Below are 17381 nucleotides of genomic sequence, written 5' to 3'. Positions count from 1 at the left end.
GTTTGTTTATTTTTATTTAGTAGAATATTGTGACATAGTCACATTAAATGTCTAAGATGTTCAGTAAGTCATACAAGCTTTAAAAGAGCAACCTCTAAACAATACAATGTTTATCTGAGTTTAACCTGCAATCAGCTCATGACATTGTCAACATCATCTGAATCCCACATAAAACTATATCTACTTCTTATATTACCTATTGATTTTCTGTGTTCTCCTCTACATCTTCTCATGTGAAGCTGCTTTGCAACAATTAACACTTGTGAAAAGCGCTATATAAATAAAATTGAATTGAATTGAATAAAAGAAAATACTACTTGCTCTGTTTGTGTGGCATATAACACTGCCCTACTTAACTCATGATACGCAAATGATGTTTGTAATTGTAAATGTTGTGACCCATAAAGCAACACATCAGCCTACCTATGTAACTTGAATGAAAAGAGACAAAATCCTCAACACTTAAGGACCGAGCTCAGGTTGTCAAGGAGCTCAACTTCATGTGAGAGGTTCATTATTCTGCATGACTCTAGTGTTTGTCCCATTAGCCAAGACTCTCGCCCAAGTAGAGCAGAACATCGCATGGCTTATGCAGCTATTGTTTCGGTGTAAAAGGCTCTCGATGGATAGGCTGAGGTTGTAATTGGTTTGCCAGAGCATCATTGGGTTTAGGTCTACCGATACACATGAATACAAGGTTGGCCGTCTAACGCTCAAGTGGATTGTTGTGGATTTGGCTGAAGCAGATTAGCCTCTTCACTATTGTCTTAGAATGCTCATAAAATCCCTAAAAAAAAAAAACAGAAGGCAAGAGGAGACAGGATTAGCACACACACACACAGAGTAGAAGAATGATTGCGGCTAGCAACCATCCGCATGGCTTAACCACCGTCACAATAGACAAATTCCTGTATACCTTCCTGTACCGCCACCTACTAGTGTAGGCTGGTAAAACGCTGGACAGACAACACTTTTGAAAAGTTACAACTTTGATTCTGGGAGATACTATAATAGTAAAATCTTAAAGCCATCCTAACTTACTTGAAAACCTCATGAAAAAAACAGATTTTTACTCTAGTTCCTGATTTTCATTCTTCTTCATTATCAGGTGCCTATGTACTATACAGTAGACAGCACGCACTACGCTCTTAAATATTAAGGTACTATAAAAGGTTCTTTGTTGTGAGAACAGAGAACATATTTTTGTTCCCTAAAGAACACTTCAGTCAAAGCTTCTTGAAATAACTCTTTTCTTGCGTTTTTATAGTCTATTTCTCATTTTAATGCACGAGAAGAGGTTCTGGAAATGTTAAAGGTTCTTTATGGAACCTTACAGCCTGACAAAGAACCTTCCAGGAACCTTTTTTTAAGGTGTTCCAAATCTTTGTTCTGACCGTTAATGATCCAGATGTTTCCCCACTGGTGTATCACTGTGAAGGGAACACAATCGCATTAGGGCTTCATTAGGACTACTCTGTTTGATTAACTTGTTGGTTTAATTAAATCCAATTTGAGTTTAATTTGGCTCAGATGAGTCTACAGCTCTGAGTGTGGCCTGACATCGCTGTCATCACCTTTGACTTTATATGATTTGTGAATAATTAGCCTTGATGTACAGTCGTAATAATATCTTCTGTAGCTCAGTTGGTAGAACACTGCATAAGCAGCACAAAGGTCAAGGGTTTGATCCCCAGGAAAACACATACTGATAATATGTATACCTTGAAAGCACTGTAAGATGTTTTAAATAAAACTGTCTGCCAAATGTTTAAATATATATGCCCATTATAGTATTTTTGTTGTGCTCTGTTGTCATGATGTCTTTTGTGTAATGCACCTGTAGGTACAGTGATGTCTGTGCATGAGGTTGAACCATCGAGTGGATTGAAGAATCGATCGAGCACAGAACAGCAGGAGAAGAGAACGGCGGTCATGCCTCACTACATTGATCAGCTTAGAAAGAATGTGCAGAAAGACATGATTTCAGTAGGCAGACCTGTGCTGGAACAGGTTAGGGTGGCCACACCATCAACACACTTCATGTTCAAATTTAAGATCACAATGTTGCTGGTTTGAATAGTTTTGAGTTGTTTAGTGCTGCTCAAACAATGCACTAATGCAATGACAGGATTCAAATCAAGGAATCAAGCAGGCTTGTGCACAATTCAGAATTTCAGAATTGGCCCCCATTGAATTCATAAATTGGAATTTGAATTGAATTAACTCCGCCCTACAGGAAGTTTAATTTGAATTGGAATGACAGGAGGTGGAATTAAATTCATGGCAATTCAAAGAAATTCCACAGTCACACAACATAAAGAATCTCACATACATTCAGTGTTAGGAAAGTTACTTTGGACAGTTGTTTGGCAACCATTTTGATTAGTACTTGATTAAAGTAAAGCATTCTGGGAAATAAAGTCATGTTCCAACGTGTTCCACAAAATTACAATTACAAAAAATCTAACTTAATTAATTATTTGTTATGTGGATAGAGTTTTTTAACATTAATTGCTGGGGGAAAACATTTCCTGTTAATCATCTGTACAAGTATTTAAAGGAACAGTGTGTAAGAAATTTATATCAATAAATCATAAAATGGCCCTGATATGTCACTAGACATCAAGAAATCATTTTCATTTCAAATACTTATATCACTGATAACAGTGGTCTGGACAGAATATTGTCATTTAAAAAGTGGAGTTGCAGCCCTCAACTGATGTTTATGTTGTCATTTTGTGTATTGGCCACCAGTTGTGTGATTGCAGTATCAATTTTAGCCACAAGTTTTGTTATTGCAATACCAGTTTTGGCCACAATCCTACATACTGTTCCTTTAAAACAAATATAATTTATAGAATATGTAATATGTATAGAATATGTGTAGAATATGTATGCAATCATATCTGACAAATAATACTGAAAGATTTATTTTTAACACTTCACTTACTGTATAATATGTATATGAATTTCTTTGAATTTCTATCGAATTGCAATTCTGCTTCCTTTAATTCAAATTCGAATTGTAATTCTAGATTCTGTTTTTGACATCAATTCAAATTCAATTAAAATTCAAGAATTGAATTGGAATTTAGGAGTCATTCTCAATTCAATTCTGAATTGTGCACAAGCCTGGAATCAAGGATTTTTACTTAATGACCCTTTTAATGTCTACTCAAAAATCAAATCTTTAGGACAGCATTCAATTTAAAATTAAATAGTATTATTGTTTGAAACATCACAAATAGTGCTTATCACATGAAGCACATAAGAAACTTGACACAAAATTAAATCCTGTAAAGTTTGCCGTATGTTGTTAGGGTAATAAAGCAACACATGTATGATGACACAGTACTAAAAAAATATTAAATAACATTTTACATTTGGTGTTAAAATAAATATGATTATATTTACTATGTGTTATGCAGCTTTAAGAGATTAACATATCAATCATAAAAATATTAGAACGGATATACGTTTGGCACCACAATGCGGGGTTAAGCCCACAAAAGCGGTGCTAAACCTGCTTTCAAGAGGGCTTTTCACACTGCGCTTAACCCTGGGTTATCTTCGTTGTAAACCCTGCTTTTAACCCTGGGTTAAGGATCGTTTCACACTTGTAATTTAGAAGCAGGGTTATCCCTGAAAGCAGGTTTAGCACCGCTTTTGTGGGGTTAACCCCGCATTGTGGTGCCAAACGCATGCAGTGTGAAACGAAGCAGGGTTAGAATGTTATGACCCTAATTAAACACAGCTGAAGTAGCTAATCAAGGTGTTCAGGGTTGCTTGATAATTACAGACAGGTGTGTTGGAGCTGGGTTGGAGACTCTTGATACCCAGGGTTATCTCTTAACCCCTGGTTAAGTTTGAACAGTGTGAAACATGAAAAAAATAACCCAGGATTCCGTTAACCCTGTTTTTAGAATAACCCAGGGTTAACAATTTCAGGTGTGAAAAGCATTAAGCAGGGTTTTTATAACCCTTGGTTAATTTCAGGAATAACCCTGCTTCTAAATTACAAGTGTGAAATGATCCTTAAACCAGGGTTAAAAGCAGGTTTTACAACGGAGATAACCCAGGGTTAAGCACAGTGTGAAAAGCCTTTTGCTTTGTGTGTGGCTGCGGATGATGGCTTCTTTGATGATTTTGCTCTCCAACTGTTCAGAAAACATAATGTTTGTAACGTTAAGTATGTGCAAAGATGAGAGGCATAGATGACAGTTAATCAGTTTATTAAAGCAGCAGGAGGAATAGCAAAAGGGTAAGCTTACATGTAGAAGAGCAGATAATAAAAACAGTAAATTGATGAATAAACAGTCTCTTATCTTTGCAATCGGTGATAGATGTGGTAATGGCCGTGGACAGGATTGCACACACCCCAGTTGCTGCTGACAGAAGATTTGTCAGTGAGCATGAATGTGACAATTTACAGGACAAACCAAGATGGAATGTGGAGATAATAGAAGAAGAAAGATTTTGACGGAGGCACTGATGATGACGGAGATCAGGATTCCAAGAGGTAAATGCAATCCAAAGAGAAACCTGACAAAGACTGCATCTCAGGTGTGTGCTTATATACTGGGGTTTATGAGGAGGCTGATGAGCAACAGGTGTGAGCAATCAGTAATCAATTGATAGTGGACATGCTGCTGGAATGAGAGGAGCCTGGTGAATCTGTAACAGTACCCACCTCTATACTCCGCTCCAGAGGGCTGAGGGCTCCAGCAATGTGTTGGACAACCTCTTCCATGAAGTGCAAGACAAATAGGTGGAAGTCAGTAAGTAACAAAACTTGCGTTACTCTAAGATGACATCCCTGGGTACCCATGAACATTTCCCTGGGCTAAAGCCTTTTAGAACCAGACTTTGTGGAGGGAGAAGAGACACAGGGGTAGTAAGATTTCAAGTGGCATTTATAGAGATGAAGCTACGATCCACTGGGCAACAATGTGATACTTCTGTCTTCGGACTAAAAAATTGTGTGTGGCTTGTCCCAGACTCTATCACTTTCCTGGAAACAGAAATCAAATGCAAGGATATCCCGGATTGCCCGGACCATGGGAACGGGGTAGACTGGTAGCTGAGTACGTAATCAAATGAGAGGTTTACAGCTACATCTCAGAGATTGAAGTAAGGCATGCCAGACTCTTGAGATAAACAAAGGTCATCAATCTAAAAATATGTCTTCAGTAATACAAAAAAATGGAATATATAAATAAATAGCATTTCAGCAGTCTCCACCCTACTGAAAAATCCAGCTAAGACCAGCATAAGCTGGTGAGCTGGTTTTAGCTGGTCTCTTCCAGCTTGGTTTTAGCTGGTATTGCTGATGTAGCAAGCTGGTCTGGCTAATAAAGTTACTAATAAACTTGGCTTTGGACTGGTGGAAGAGATTATTTTAATGGAGAACCTTGAAGAAGTGCTGGCGATGTTCATCCATAGACTGCGAGTACTAGCACAAACTGATGGAGGTACTCCTGAAGTATCTCATGCATAAAATTCTGGAATGCAAAGGGAGCATTGACCAAACCATGCAGCATCTCACAATACTCATAGTGGCCAGTAATGGTGATAAATGCTATCCTTCAGTGGCCTCCCGTAAGTATCCGAATAAGGTTATAAGCACTTCCGAGGTCCAGCATGGTGAACACTGCAGAGCTGTTCTATGGCTGCCGTGACGAATGGAAGAGAATAGTTGAATTTGGTTGTGAATTTATTCACATCAATGGAAGGCCTGATGCCTCCAAAGAAAAAACAGGCAGCAGAACCTTTCAATTCCTGAAATGGGTCTGAACTGGCATTGCTCATGCTGCAAGTATTATTGGTCAGGTCTTCTGTAATGGTATGTATGTGCAGAGATGAGCAGCTCAATTAACAGTTAACCAGTTTGTTTATGCAGTATTGGAGCAGTGACAAACAGGTAAGCTTACTGTATATGTTGCAGAGCATAATGACCATAAATGGATGAGTCATCTTTGCAGGCGGTGATAGCAATGGTAATGACAATGGACAGGATCCCGCACAGACTGCATCTCAGGTGTGTGCTTATACAGTATATTGGTGGTAATGTGGAGCTTGATGAGGAACAGGTGCAAGTAATCAGTAATCAGTTGATGGTGGTCTTGGCGCTGGAGTAAGTGAGGAGCCTATTGAATCTGTGACAATATTATCCTTACCACACTTACCACCAGAACGTTATTTTGTATGTTTAAGCACACTTGCAGGACATAGCAAGAATAAAGTCTCTAAACTTGCTGAATGAAGGTTTGTCTGCACTATTTGTCTGTAGGGTTTGCCTGAAGATTGTATTAACACATCTCCTTAGATGTTTAGAATTCATGTTAGCCCCACGCAGCAGCTGGTTGAAGTGTGCTGGCCCTAAACAAGAGCATGGATTTTCCTTTTTGGCAGGAAGAGCTTTTGGAGCAGAGAATAGTGGTGGAAAAGGTGTGGGCGAGAATGCAGAGAGTAATGTCATTCTTAAGGGGAAATTCAAAGGTACTGAAGTGTGTCCAGAAAAGGAAAAGATTACCGTAGGTATGTCAAATAAGATTTGTTGAGGTACAGGATCCGCTACTAAAAGACCTTCTGCTGTCTGTTGCCATCAATCAAATATCATTTAAACACACAAGTATATTATTAGACAATTATTACTAGAATTTCATAGAATTATGTACTATGAAAAGCAACAATACTGGACATTTTTGTCCTCTTGATTATTCTACTCCAAAATGCTCTGCAATAAAGTCAGTTTGAACGACTTAATGAACTAGATTGGACACCTTTGAACTCTGTTCTGTTTTTTGTTCTGTTCTGTTACTTTTTGTAATCTTTGTATTTTTTAAAGAAATGTAGGATTAAATTAGGAAAGTGTTCTGCAGATGTGCATTGATAGAAGCTGTCAAATGCAGCAACATTTGGTCGTTGCTTTATCATGTACAACTGGGGTTCAATGGTATTTCTTGCACTCAGAATTATTAACACAGTTTAAGAGTTGGTTTCCTCATGCTAAACAAATGCATAGTGTCAAAAAAACAGTTGGACGTGTTACAGAGTATTTCTGTGCCGAATGCACTTCGCCAGGGTTCGTACAGGTTTCGGAAATATTTTTTTCGAATACGAGTCCAGCAGACGTTTCAGGGGTAAGCTAAATGTATAACTTCTTTTTATGGGCACTTCCCCTGGAAAACCACACCCACATGTCAATCAGCGGGAGAGGGAAACCGAGGACGCTAAGTTACAGGCATCAATAGAGAGAATGCACATGACGTCACCGTCGGCGAGAGGGACTACGGTTACGCCCACTGAGTGTCAAAAGACAGAGCGGCAGCATTTGAGTACAGCGTGACATCGCCGAAAACACGGTGAAAACGCGTCGAAATGGGAAAAAGCTGTTGTGCGATAGACTGTACCAACAGATTAACAAGAATTCGCAGCTATCGCTTTACAGACTGCCAAAAACACTGAAAGGAGAAGTAAATAGATCGTTCATGCCAACATCCACAGACAGTGGGTTGATAAGTTGCTAGGGTCACTATCAAGCAGAGGTTTTACTTTCTAATTAAAAGTATTTTTCAAGTATTTGTTTTTTTCCGTGTTTTTCTTTGTAAAACATGCATTCCAAAGCATTTCATCATATTTTTTATTCTATTACATATCATAAAATACACATGTTTGTTTTACATTTAATATTTAAGTACATTAACATACTTTTACTCAAGTAAAAGTACACAATGTTAATGTAATTAGGTATTAAATACATTTAAATATGCAATATTAAAGAATACACAGTATGATTATATGCTTTAGAATGTAGCAGTGGGGAACCTTCAGGGCCTTCTACGCCTTCAGAGAAGGCCTAAAAAAATTAATAAAAATATTTTTTATAATAATACTAATAAATAATAAAGTATTCAATAAAAATATGTTTTTACATGTTTAAATTTATATTTAATTTAATTTAATACATGTAATATATTTTCTCTCATCTATGTTCTAACGTTAAGCTTACTGTCAGGTTCATATCCAATCAGAATCGTCTGTCTCTATTAAGGCCCGGTAAATTGGCTCATTCATTGGTTAGGACTTCAAGAATCCCAAGGAAGGCCAAGCTATGTGTTTTGGTGTGGAGAGTGACGGGCAAATCGACCAATCACGCTTTGATTTCAAGTGGGCGGGTAAAAAACAAAGCATTGTAAGCCTTCATGAAGTCCTAATCATGCAACAAGCTGGATGCGAGCTGCCGTAAAACACCAAAGAAGAAGAAGTCCTAATCATAGACCGTCTAATGGCCCGAATCTCTGCGGTGAGAGTGGTTGAGGTAAATGGCAGAAAACGTGATTGACGTTGTGGCTAGTTTGATAGGGCTGAGGTAAAAACGAAATTACTTAAGCGGGTACTCGTGAAGAGCACAGCCGAGAGATGCGCATGCAGCTGAGCTGCGCATATCAGACGTGAACACGAGAAAAATAATGGGTTTAATTATACTTTCACTTCCTGACAGTTTTACTTGAGGATAGTAATGACTGCAGGCGACGCCGAATTACATACAATATAATTACCTAACTAAATCTCAGAGAATGCAAAAACATTCACCGGGGCTCGGGCTAGGGATTTTGCGAGCCCGCAAAATATAACAGTTATAAGCCACAAGGAGGTGCACTGAGAACGCAGGGTGCTATATTTCCCCTTATGAAAAAAGAGTAACAAGCTATCCTACAGCTAAATATATATTTACAAAAAACAAAAATTAAATGCAAATTTACAGAGCAGCAGAGTCTGTATTTGTGTTTATCAGTTAGATTAAAGTAATTTTAAACTTTAAAACTGCATTTAAAGGCAAACGATGCCTATTCTGTAATTTAACTTTGCGTGCTCAGAATTTTTACACGTTCACTGTATGATTTAACGAAATACGAATAGCCTAGTATTATATTCTGAATTTTAAAATTTATGAAAAACAAACTACTCTCAATTTATTTTGGTGTTTTTTCCCCCATGCTCACTTGTCACCATTTTCCTGTTTTTAAGAATTAAGGCGGTGTAGTAAGTAGAACCTATCCATTAAATTTGTGACTTTCATTTATTGCGCCATGCGTAATTGCGCATGGAGAGGCATTTGCACTTCATTGCATATTTTGAAGGCCCAGCTGAAGTACTCACGGTTCGCCACTGGAATGTAGTGAAGTAAAATTTTCCAATACAAACATCCTAATAAAGCACAGATGCTTGGAAAATGTAACTAATGTAACTAAGTATTGTCCACCTCTGCTATCAAGTCCAACTAAATTTAATTTAAGCTGATAATAGTCAGTTTTACTGGTATTTTCGCAGCAGGTGCTATAAAAACCAGCCATTTTGTTGCACGTTTTGCCACTCAACCAGGCAAGCTCTGGCATGGTCACGTGGAAAAGTGACGTCAATGCATACCCTCTATACACGCGACAGCTTTGTTTATTATCAAGACTCAACAAGGCACGTTTATTATATAAACAACACTAACATGTAGTGAATCATAAGTTATCCAGTCAGTGTTGTATAAATTGTTACGTGACTTGCTCCTCCCGCAGCTAGTAACTCCTCCTTTCGAATTTTTTGTACGTTATCGAAAGAATCGGTAAAGCTAATCTGTCTTTTATGAATCTAACAAAACTAAAGACTCTTTGGAAATATGAAGGGTGTAATATTACTCTAAAGGGACTCCAGATTAACATCTGATATGCAGAAACAGCATGTTTTAAAGACGTTTTAAATATCTAATCGGCCAACAAGATATCAGCTACTTAAGGCATTTAGACCTGCTGAAGATGATCTGCAGATGAATATCAAAATGAGATAGAAATATGATATAGGCTACTGTATATAATGTTGAACACTGTATTGGTTTTTTGTGCCAATTTTTTTATTTTCTGGCATTTTCACACACTAGGACCTCTATGACCACCTCTTTGGTTCTTATACGGCAAACAACCATTAAAAATAAAACTAAGTCAAAAAGCCGCACTTACCTAAACCTAACATTATTCTTTAAACTCTCATATTTTTACAGAATGCAAATCTCGTTCTCATTTACTACACATGCTAATGCATAGATTGTTTAGTTGTTACTTCACTTTATGGCAGAGTGTTCACTGTCAATGCTGTGCTGTAATTGACTTTGGCTTTTACATTATATTGTATAATCAGATATTCCTAAAGTATTTCTTGATGTTCGTGATAAATATGGCTAATTTCATTGTAAAAATAGATTTTCTTTCTGTAGATCAGGCACATAGATAAGAAGGAGGCAGTTCTTCAGGAAAAACTCTACAATGTTTTCCAACGGTGCGTGAATTCCTTTACATCCCATCTGATGTGAAATAATCATTAATCTGTGTTTCCAAAACCATTTACATTTTGCTGACATTTGTGAGGAGATATAATATACTCTACATTGTATTGTCTCTACCAGTGCATTCTGGGTAAGTTGCCAAAGGGGGAAAATCTGTCTGTGTCATTGGATGCAAAGTAACATCAGATTCACCCTGTTCACTACTAAAGTCTACAGCGCTCTCTCTCTCTCTCTCTCTCTCTCTCTCTCTCTCTCTCTCTCTCTCTCTCTCTCTCTCTCTCTCTCTCTCTCTCTCTCTCTCTCTCTCAGTGTCAGGCCTGCAGGGTCGACCATGTTTAAGTTTTTGATAATTGTGCAGCAGCACAAAGACTGATGTAATGAAATCGTGACACTGGTGCAGAGGTTTGTTAGATGACCCTTTCCATGTCATTTCATATAAGTGCTGAATGTCTGTAAGTTAGATGAGACATCTGTATCAGATCACATCAACCTTCCACATTCTGTGAACAATTACTGTGATGTCCTAGGAACTTTTCTGTCCCCTAGGATAAATTAAAAAAAAGGCTTAATACATTCCCATTATGAAAGAAAACATTATAATAACGCTAAACTTGTATATTGTGTCACTCTGAGTCATGGCTGACATGGTGTCCTCACACTATGCACTTTAAAAGTTTTTTTTTTCTATACTTGAAAATGAGAAATCACAGGACACGTTAGAATTGATTTATCACAAATAAACTTTAAAGAAGTTATTTAAGATTTCAAGTTGTCAAATGAGCCTGTAATTTAAAAATCAGTATTTCTTTCTGTAACACCTATCAAATTTCCAAAATCCAAGAAAAAATGTTAGTTTATTATTCTTATTATTTTTCTTGTTGTTATTATTATTATATAATATATATATATATATATATAAAGAGTGAGCAAAGAAAACTGGCTTTTCACTGTGAGTTTTACTATTCATTATGTGCGTCTGTATATCTCAGCAGGACAGCAGTAAATGTTCTGCGTCAGCGACAAACAGAAGTCATCGACCAATACGGTGAGATTATAGAAGTGTCAGGAAGTACAGAGCCAGCAGGCATCAGAACTGACCAGCACTGTCAGGTAGACACACCGAACAAAACAAAACAAACAAGTGAAAAATGTCTTATATTCTGAGACACACAGGACACAAATCATTTTGAGTTAACGATTCATATCTCTTCATATTTCTTTTTTTGGTAACACTTTACAATAAGGTTCATTAGTTAAGAATAGTTAACTACATTAGTTAACATGGACTAATAATAAACAATTATACAGCATTTATTAATCTTTGTTAATGTTAATTTTAACAATTACTAATACTTTATTAAAATCGTGTTAATGCACTGTGAACTAACATGAACAAAAAATTAAAAGCTTCATTTCTATTAACTAACATTAAGAAAGATTAATAAATACTGTAACAAATGTATTGATCATTGTTTGTTCATGTTAGTTAATACATTAACTAATGTTAACTAATGAACCTTGTTGTAAAGTGTTACCTATTTTTCTTTTGTACTGGACATTCCTTCATAACATACACAACTTTTTGCATTTATCCACAACATGTTTTAGAGACGTTTTTACCAAAACTAAAAGAAAAGCGAGTGTGTGTTATTGCGCTTAATGTTTGGAGTCCTCTAAGAAGTCCAAAACAGCAGCAGCAGTTTGCAGACGGAGCGCGTCATCTTTGAGGGAGGCAGTAAACGCAGTGCGATTGTGGTATAATTCCTCAGCCTGGCATCTGTGCCCCCCAGTCACTGTTCCATTATCTCTCAAATTGCTGTGTTTCAGAGAGATAAAGATATTTTATGGCTTGCTGACTTGAAACAACCCGCGCAGCCAGAAAAGCAATGGCCGACCTGCCACGCATAGTAATTTCATTGGTAAATGACAAAATCTTTGTTTATATGACATTTCCAAAATTACAGTGGCAGATGAATCTCAAATATAAAATGTCACATTTGGCATGCAAAACTATGAAAATATATTTCTGTACAAAATTCATGGAGGCATTTAATTTAGAACGTGTTTAATAACTAAGCCTGCCTGCATCGCTAATCCTGCCTTCAGGACTTGAAAAGATTGTCATATTTATTCACTCGCTACCCCCCCACCCTCCTTCCTTCTCACGCCAAAAATTTTAAGGGTAAACGTTCATTGTTAATTAAGATTTACTAATTAAAATGAAAATAATTAAGGAGAAAGCGTAATCTTGGAATATTAGGCTATACTTAGAAAGAAAATAAGTTTTTGTGTGTGTATGCATGTGTGATTGTGAACTATCAGCAAGGTTTCGGTGAAAGGCCGCTTGTGTGCTCGAAAAACTAAGGGGTGTGAAGGATTCATTGATGTCATCTGTGTCACAGTGTTATGGTACTTTTGCTCACCTTTAGCTTCCTAAAAATCTGTGACCGGTTTTAATAAACCATGTTTCTCAGTACAGGTCAATTCTAACAATTAAAAACCTGTAAAAATGTGCACTAACGAAAAAGTTTACAGATGTACACAAAAAAGACATACAAGCAAACACAATACATTATTAAAATATTAAAAGGGTATTCCTATTTATTTAAAATATTGAATTAATGTATTATATTATTATTTTGTTTTGATATACATGTAAATATATATCCAACCCACTGTCTACACAGTTTAATGTATTATAAACGCTGTGGAGAAGATCAAACATCGCAAACGGTTAGAAAGTCTCGCCATTATAAATGGCAGTAGAAGAGAAACAAACCCTGCTGCCATGCACCAAACTAAATGACACATTGTTATTGTTTTTATTCTGTGATTGTTTCATATTAAATCTAAATCGGAAATCTATTAAGATTTTTTATTCAACTTTGGAGCTCACAATCTGCCATAAGCAAAACACTACTGGTTACTTTAAAGGTGGGAGGGGCTACTTTCTGCACTGACTTCCTGTTTTAGTTGAAATCATGTTAACACAAGTTTCAAGGCACTTTGGTAAAACTTTGTTGTCCTTAAAAATAAGTTGTTTTCTAACTTTTTTAGAAACTGCAACTTAAAACATTATAAAAAACACATTAAAATGGTATGAATGATAAAATATAAAACAAGCACCTGTCACAATGGTATGCATGCTAATGGGATTTTCAAAAATCTCTGAAAATCCCTTTTACTGAAGAGATTTTAAAATGAAGGTGAAGTAGACCAGCCTTGCTGAAAAGGCCAACAGCATTCATTTCAATGTTGGTCCATTCAGTGCATGTGTGCTGCTGGTGGACCACTATTGCCATGTTGTTTAGTTGGGCAGAGCTGTAAACAAACTGTTTCAAAGACAAACAGACAAGCTTTGTGATACATTCAGCATCCTGTTTAAACAGATAATAGAAAAGAAATTGTGTTTCGACACAAATCATTTTTTTTTCTGTCTGTAGGTGGAATGGACCAGGACTCCACAGGCCATTGAAGTGCATGTTCTGTGTCTAAGGGCCGTGAGAGACAAGCTGCCCAAAGGTCTGTACTCACTGAATGTGTCTCTCCAGACTGAGCTGGGTGGCTGCACGCTGCGGTGGTCTCGTTTACAGGAGCAGCAGTGGTCTGGAAGCACAGAACCCGTGAAACACGAGGGCCGATACTGTGACACAGAGCTCAACATTAACCAGAGCCTCTACATGGTAAGAAAACCCTAGCGAGCTGCCCTCCTGAGACGCCCAGAGCCATGGCATTTATTTAACCTCAACAACAAAATGGCTAATGTTAAAAGAACCAATCGGATGTGTGTAGATTTGTGTAAGTGGATTCATGGTGTATTAAAGAGCACAGCAATCAAACCTCATCACCTTTATGCTACAGATCGTGGGATATTTTACCGCTATCAATCACCAGCGGCGCTCAAAGGGGCTGTCTGTCATCTGACATACACCACTGAGGGCATTTGTCATCATGTTGGCAAAAATAATGAGTTTTGAAAGCATATCCATTTTCCCATTTTTGGGCTTTATAGCTTTTTAATGCAAACACCTTGACAACAAAACAAAAATAAATAAATATAAATTGTCTTCTGCAAAAAGCTTTTCCAAAAACAAACTTTTAGATCCATTTTTTGCAGTAACCGGTGTTAAAATGATTTTTAATGGATGTATGACCAGAAGTTCACACATGTGATAGCAGAGTAACCGCATCATGGCATTTTTTATATGTGACTTTGTGTTGTGTTTAAATAATATTGTTGATTATATCAATAGGATGCCTTTTATTGAAACAACAATGCTCACTTTTCCAATTAAGCATTCATTAAACAAAATTATAACATAGGGTAATTAAATGCATTGTTCTGATTGGTTGACAAACGTTACGCGCACACCTATGACGTGGTTCCCGGTCATTTAAACACATTACAATTCCATACCACTATGCCAAGCTTAATTGAAATAACAGATTCATTTAATTTTAACAAATAAAGCATACATTTATGTTCAGTATTCAAAAGCAAGATAAGGTCATCCTCTTATTTTTTATGTGCTACTTTTTATCAGTAATTGTAGTACTTAACATCAGCAATTCTGAGGTAAGTTTGTTTCTTATGATGTTATGTTTTTAAATTGACTTGGGTACAAGTTGCTAAATTTTGCCAAATTAAGTGTAGTCTTTTAGTTGGTTAAGTAAGTTTGTCGTGATACATTTTTTCCTAAAGTTAACGTTACCGCATCAAACCTGTTATACATGGGCAACAGCAACTGACAGGCAAGGGACTCGTGTCTATAAATAAGGCCCGCAGGAACATATTAAACTAGTAGTATTAATTTTCAAACATTGGAAAAGTCAGTCACGAAACAGCGTTAAACTTAAAGCTCCAGTGTGTACTTTTTTGAGTTAATTCTTAGCAAAAACCCATGTTTTCTTCCAAAAGTATGTGCTCATTCATGTGTAATTACTTCCACCCCACTAATCAAAGTATTCTCTTAAGTGTAGAATCTGCTATTTAAAATACATACCACCGTAGCGCTCTCTGGCTGAATCCATGTTGTGCCTCCATCTTTGAAATACATTCGACGACGAGGGACATTTCTGAAATTCAAGCTCCGCCTTTCGCGCTTTCAGAGTACACTCAAGCTGGCCGCGAGCTGAAGCCTACGGAGGTTGCATGTGTAGGCGGTATACGTCATCAAGACAGTCTTATTTCAGAATATTAACAATTATAAAGCTGACATTTATTCTTAGTTAATTGTAAATTGATGTAATATGCTTATGACTTGCGAATGTAATGCTCAGTTAATTTAAATAAACCAGGCTTGATGACGTATGCAGCCCGGATATGCGACCTGCGTTAGACTGAATCCTTCGGCTGCACGCCGTGATAAACCTGCGATCTAATGCTTTGAAAGCCTGTTGAAGAACTCTTCTCGAGGACATTAAAACAAGTCGCCAAGGAAGCGAAACAGGGATTTTAAACGACAACGCGACAGGAAAAACATCAAGACCAAAGTCAATATTGGAGTTTTCCAAGATGGGGCTCATTGGACAATGAAGTTGCTAAGTTACTTTCTTCACCACAGGTAATTCAGCATATTTGTTTACATCTATACAGTTTATGTTGTAAACTTGAACATGGGTATGCGTAACACTTGTTAGTGTAAACATGCATGTGGTTTAATGTCTTGGAACAGCCACACGTCGTCTCTCCGCCCATTTATGTAATCTGAGGTACTGAGATAAATGTTTTTCATCTTTTCTGACCTCTAACACAAACACACGGTGTACAGCGCTATTTTTAGCCTTTCATTGATAAAAGTGTCTGATCTGCGCGTCTTTCGTTTCATTTTACAAGCGTGTGAAAGTTGAACGATCTTATTACCAATATCAGAGAAAGCTCTTACATATACACGGACATGTAACGTTTACTTAAACATAAGCATTGGACTATGACATATTAGTTCGCGTCCATTTAAACCCGTCATTACTCCCACTCATGATTAAATGACAGGAGAGGGACTCGTCCACAGACCATCTCCTCAGTAATCTGAAGAGAAGCGGTCGAAAATGGACAAAAAGAGAAGGATTTAAACAGCAAGTGTAAACGTAATGTGTCTCTCTCGTCCACTTGTGATCTGATCTACGAAAACACATCTTAATACCAAGTGTAACAGCCCCTGTGATAATTTCCTCGCGTTGATGAAAAAAGAAGTGTCTAAGCTACGTTTATGGTTGCTTTTTGTATGTGATTTTAAGCGGACATATCATGACAATCAGACTTTTTCCATGTTAAACATAAATCTGTGTGCTTTGATGGATCACACGCAAATGACATTGCAAATTGTTCATTTTTTTTCATTGCTTTTGCTTTGTAGCTACTGGAAGCCATGTTAACCTTGCCATGACACGGCCGGGCCACCGTACGAGTTAAAACGCGTTTCGAATGGGGGGGGGGCTAGAAAGTAATATTCAGTTGGTTGTCATATAGACTTTCACCGCTTGATGGGAGTAGATCCTACACAGTGGAGCTTTAAGTGGAGTAATGGACGATTAACACTTGGAAAAAGGAATGAAAACAATCATTATCTCCTCAGAATGTGATGTGACTATTAAAACACGTTATGAGATATCCACTGATATATTTATAAGCAGCATGCAAAAAACATCTCTCTGACACTTATAAAAAACTGTTTTATATAGTACTGACAAGGCCAAATCTAATAATAAGCGAGTGCTCATATCACGTTAAGATTAAATGGGAAAGCAATAGTAACGTTATATAAATATTGTTTTGGCGCGAGGTAAAAGTTAATGAAACAATAACAACACAAAAGACACTAAATTCAATTCAATTTTATTTATATAGCGCTTTTCACAATACTTAATTGTTTCAAAGCAGCTTTACATTAATAGAAGCAGTAAAAGCACAGAAAAACGACAGATAGCACAACATAATAAACGTTAGCATAAGCATTCAATTTAGCTGCGGCTATGACTCGACATTATGAGCGAGCTTATTACTAATGTAACGTCTAGATGAAGAAGCTAAGTTAAGCCCAAGCAGGATACC

General features: G+C 37.0%; 1 protein-coding gene across 4 annotated transcripts in view; it reads left to right on the top strand.

Annotated features, from left to right (window-relative positions):
* Positions 1-17381, top strand: part of ofcc1 (orofacial cleft 1 candidate 1) — a 149740-nt gene that overhangs the window by 25472 nt on the left and 106887 nt on the right. For all 4 annotated transcript variants that reach the window (XM_055182277.2, XM_055182276.2, XM_073863768.1 and 1 more), the window contains exons 6-9: positions 1844-2010; positions 10262-10323; positions 11323-11440; positions 13774-14013. In XM_055182277.2, coding sequence (XP_055038252.2) covers positions 1844-2010; positions 10262-10323; positions 11323-11440; positions 13774-14013 — 587 coding nt within the window. The remainder of the gene's footprint in view (positions 1-1843; positions 2011-10261; positions 10324-11322; positions 11441-13773; positions 14014-17381) is intronic.

Source organism: Misgurnus anguillicaudatus, chromosome 25 (genome assembly GCF_027580225.2).
Source record: "Misgurnus anguillicaudatus chromosome 25, ASM2758022v2, whole genome shotgun sequence".
In the NCBI taxonomy this organism is placed as follows: domain Eukaryota; kingdom Metazoa; phylum Chordata; class Actinopteri; order Cypriniformes; family Cobitidae; genus Misgurnus; species Misgurnus anguillicaudatus.
Note: the sequence above shows the minus strand (reverse complement) of the source record. Positions and strands in the feature narration are given on the sequence as shown.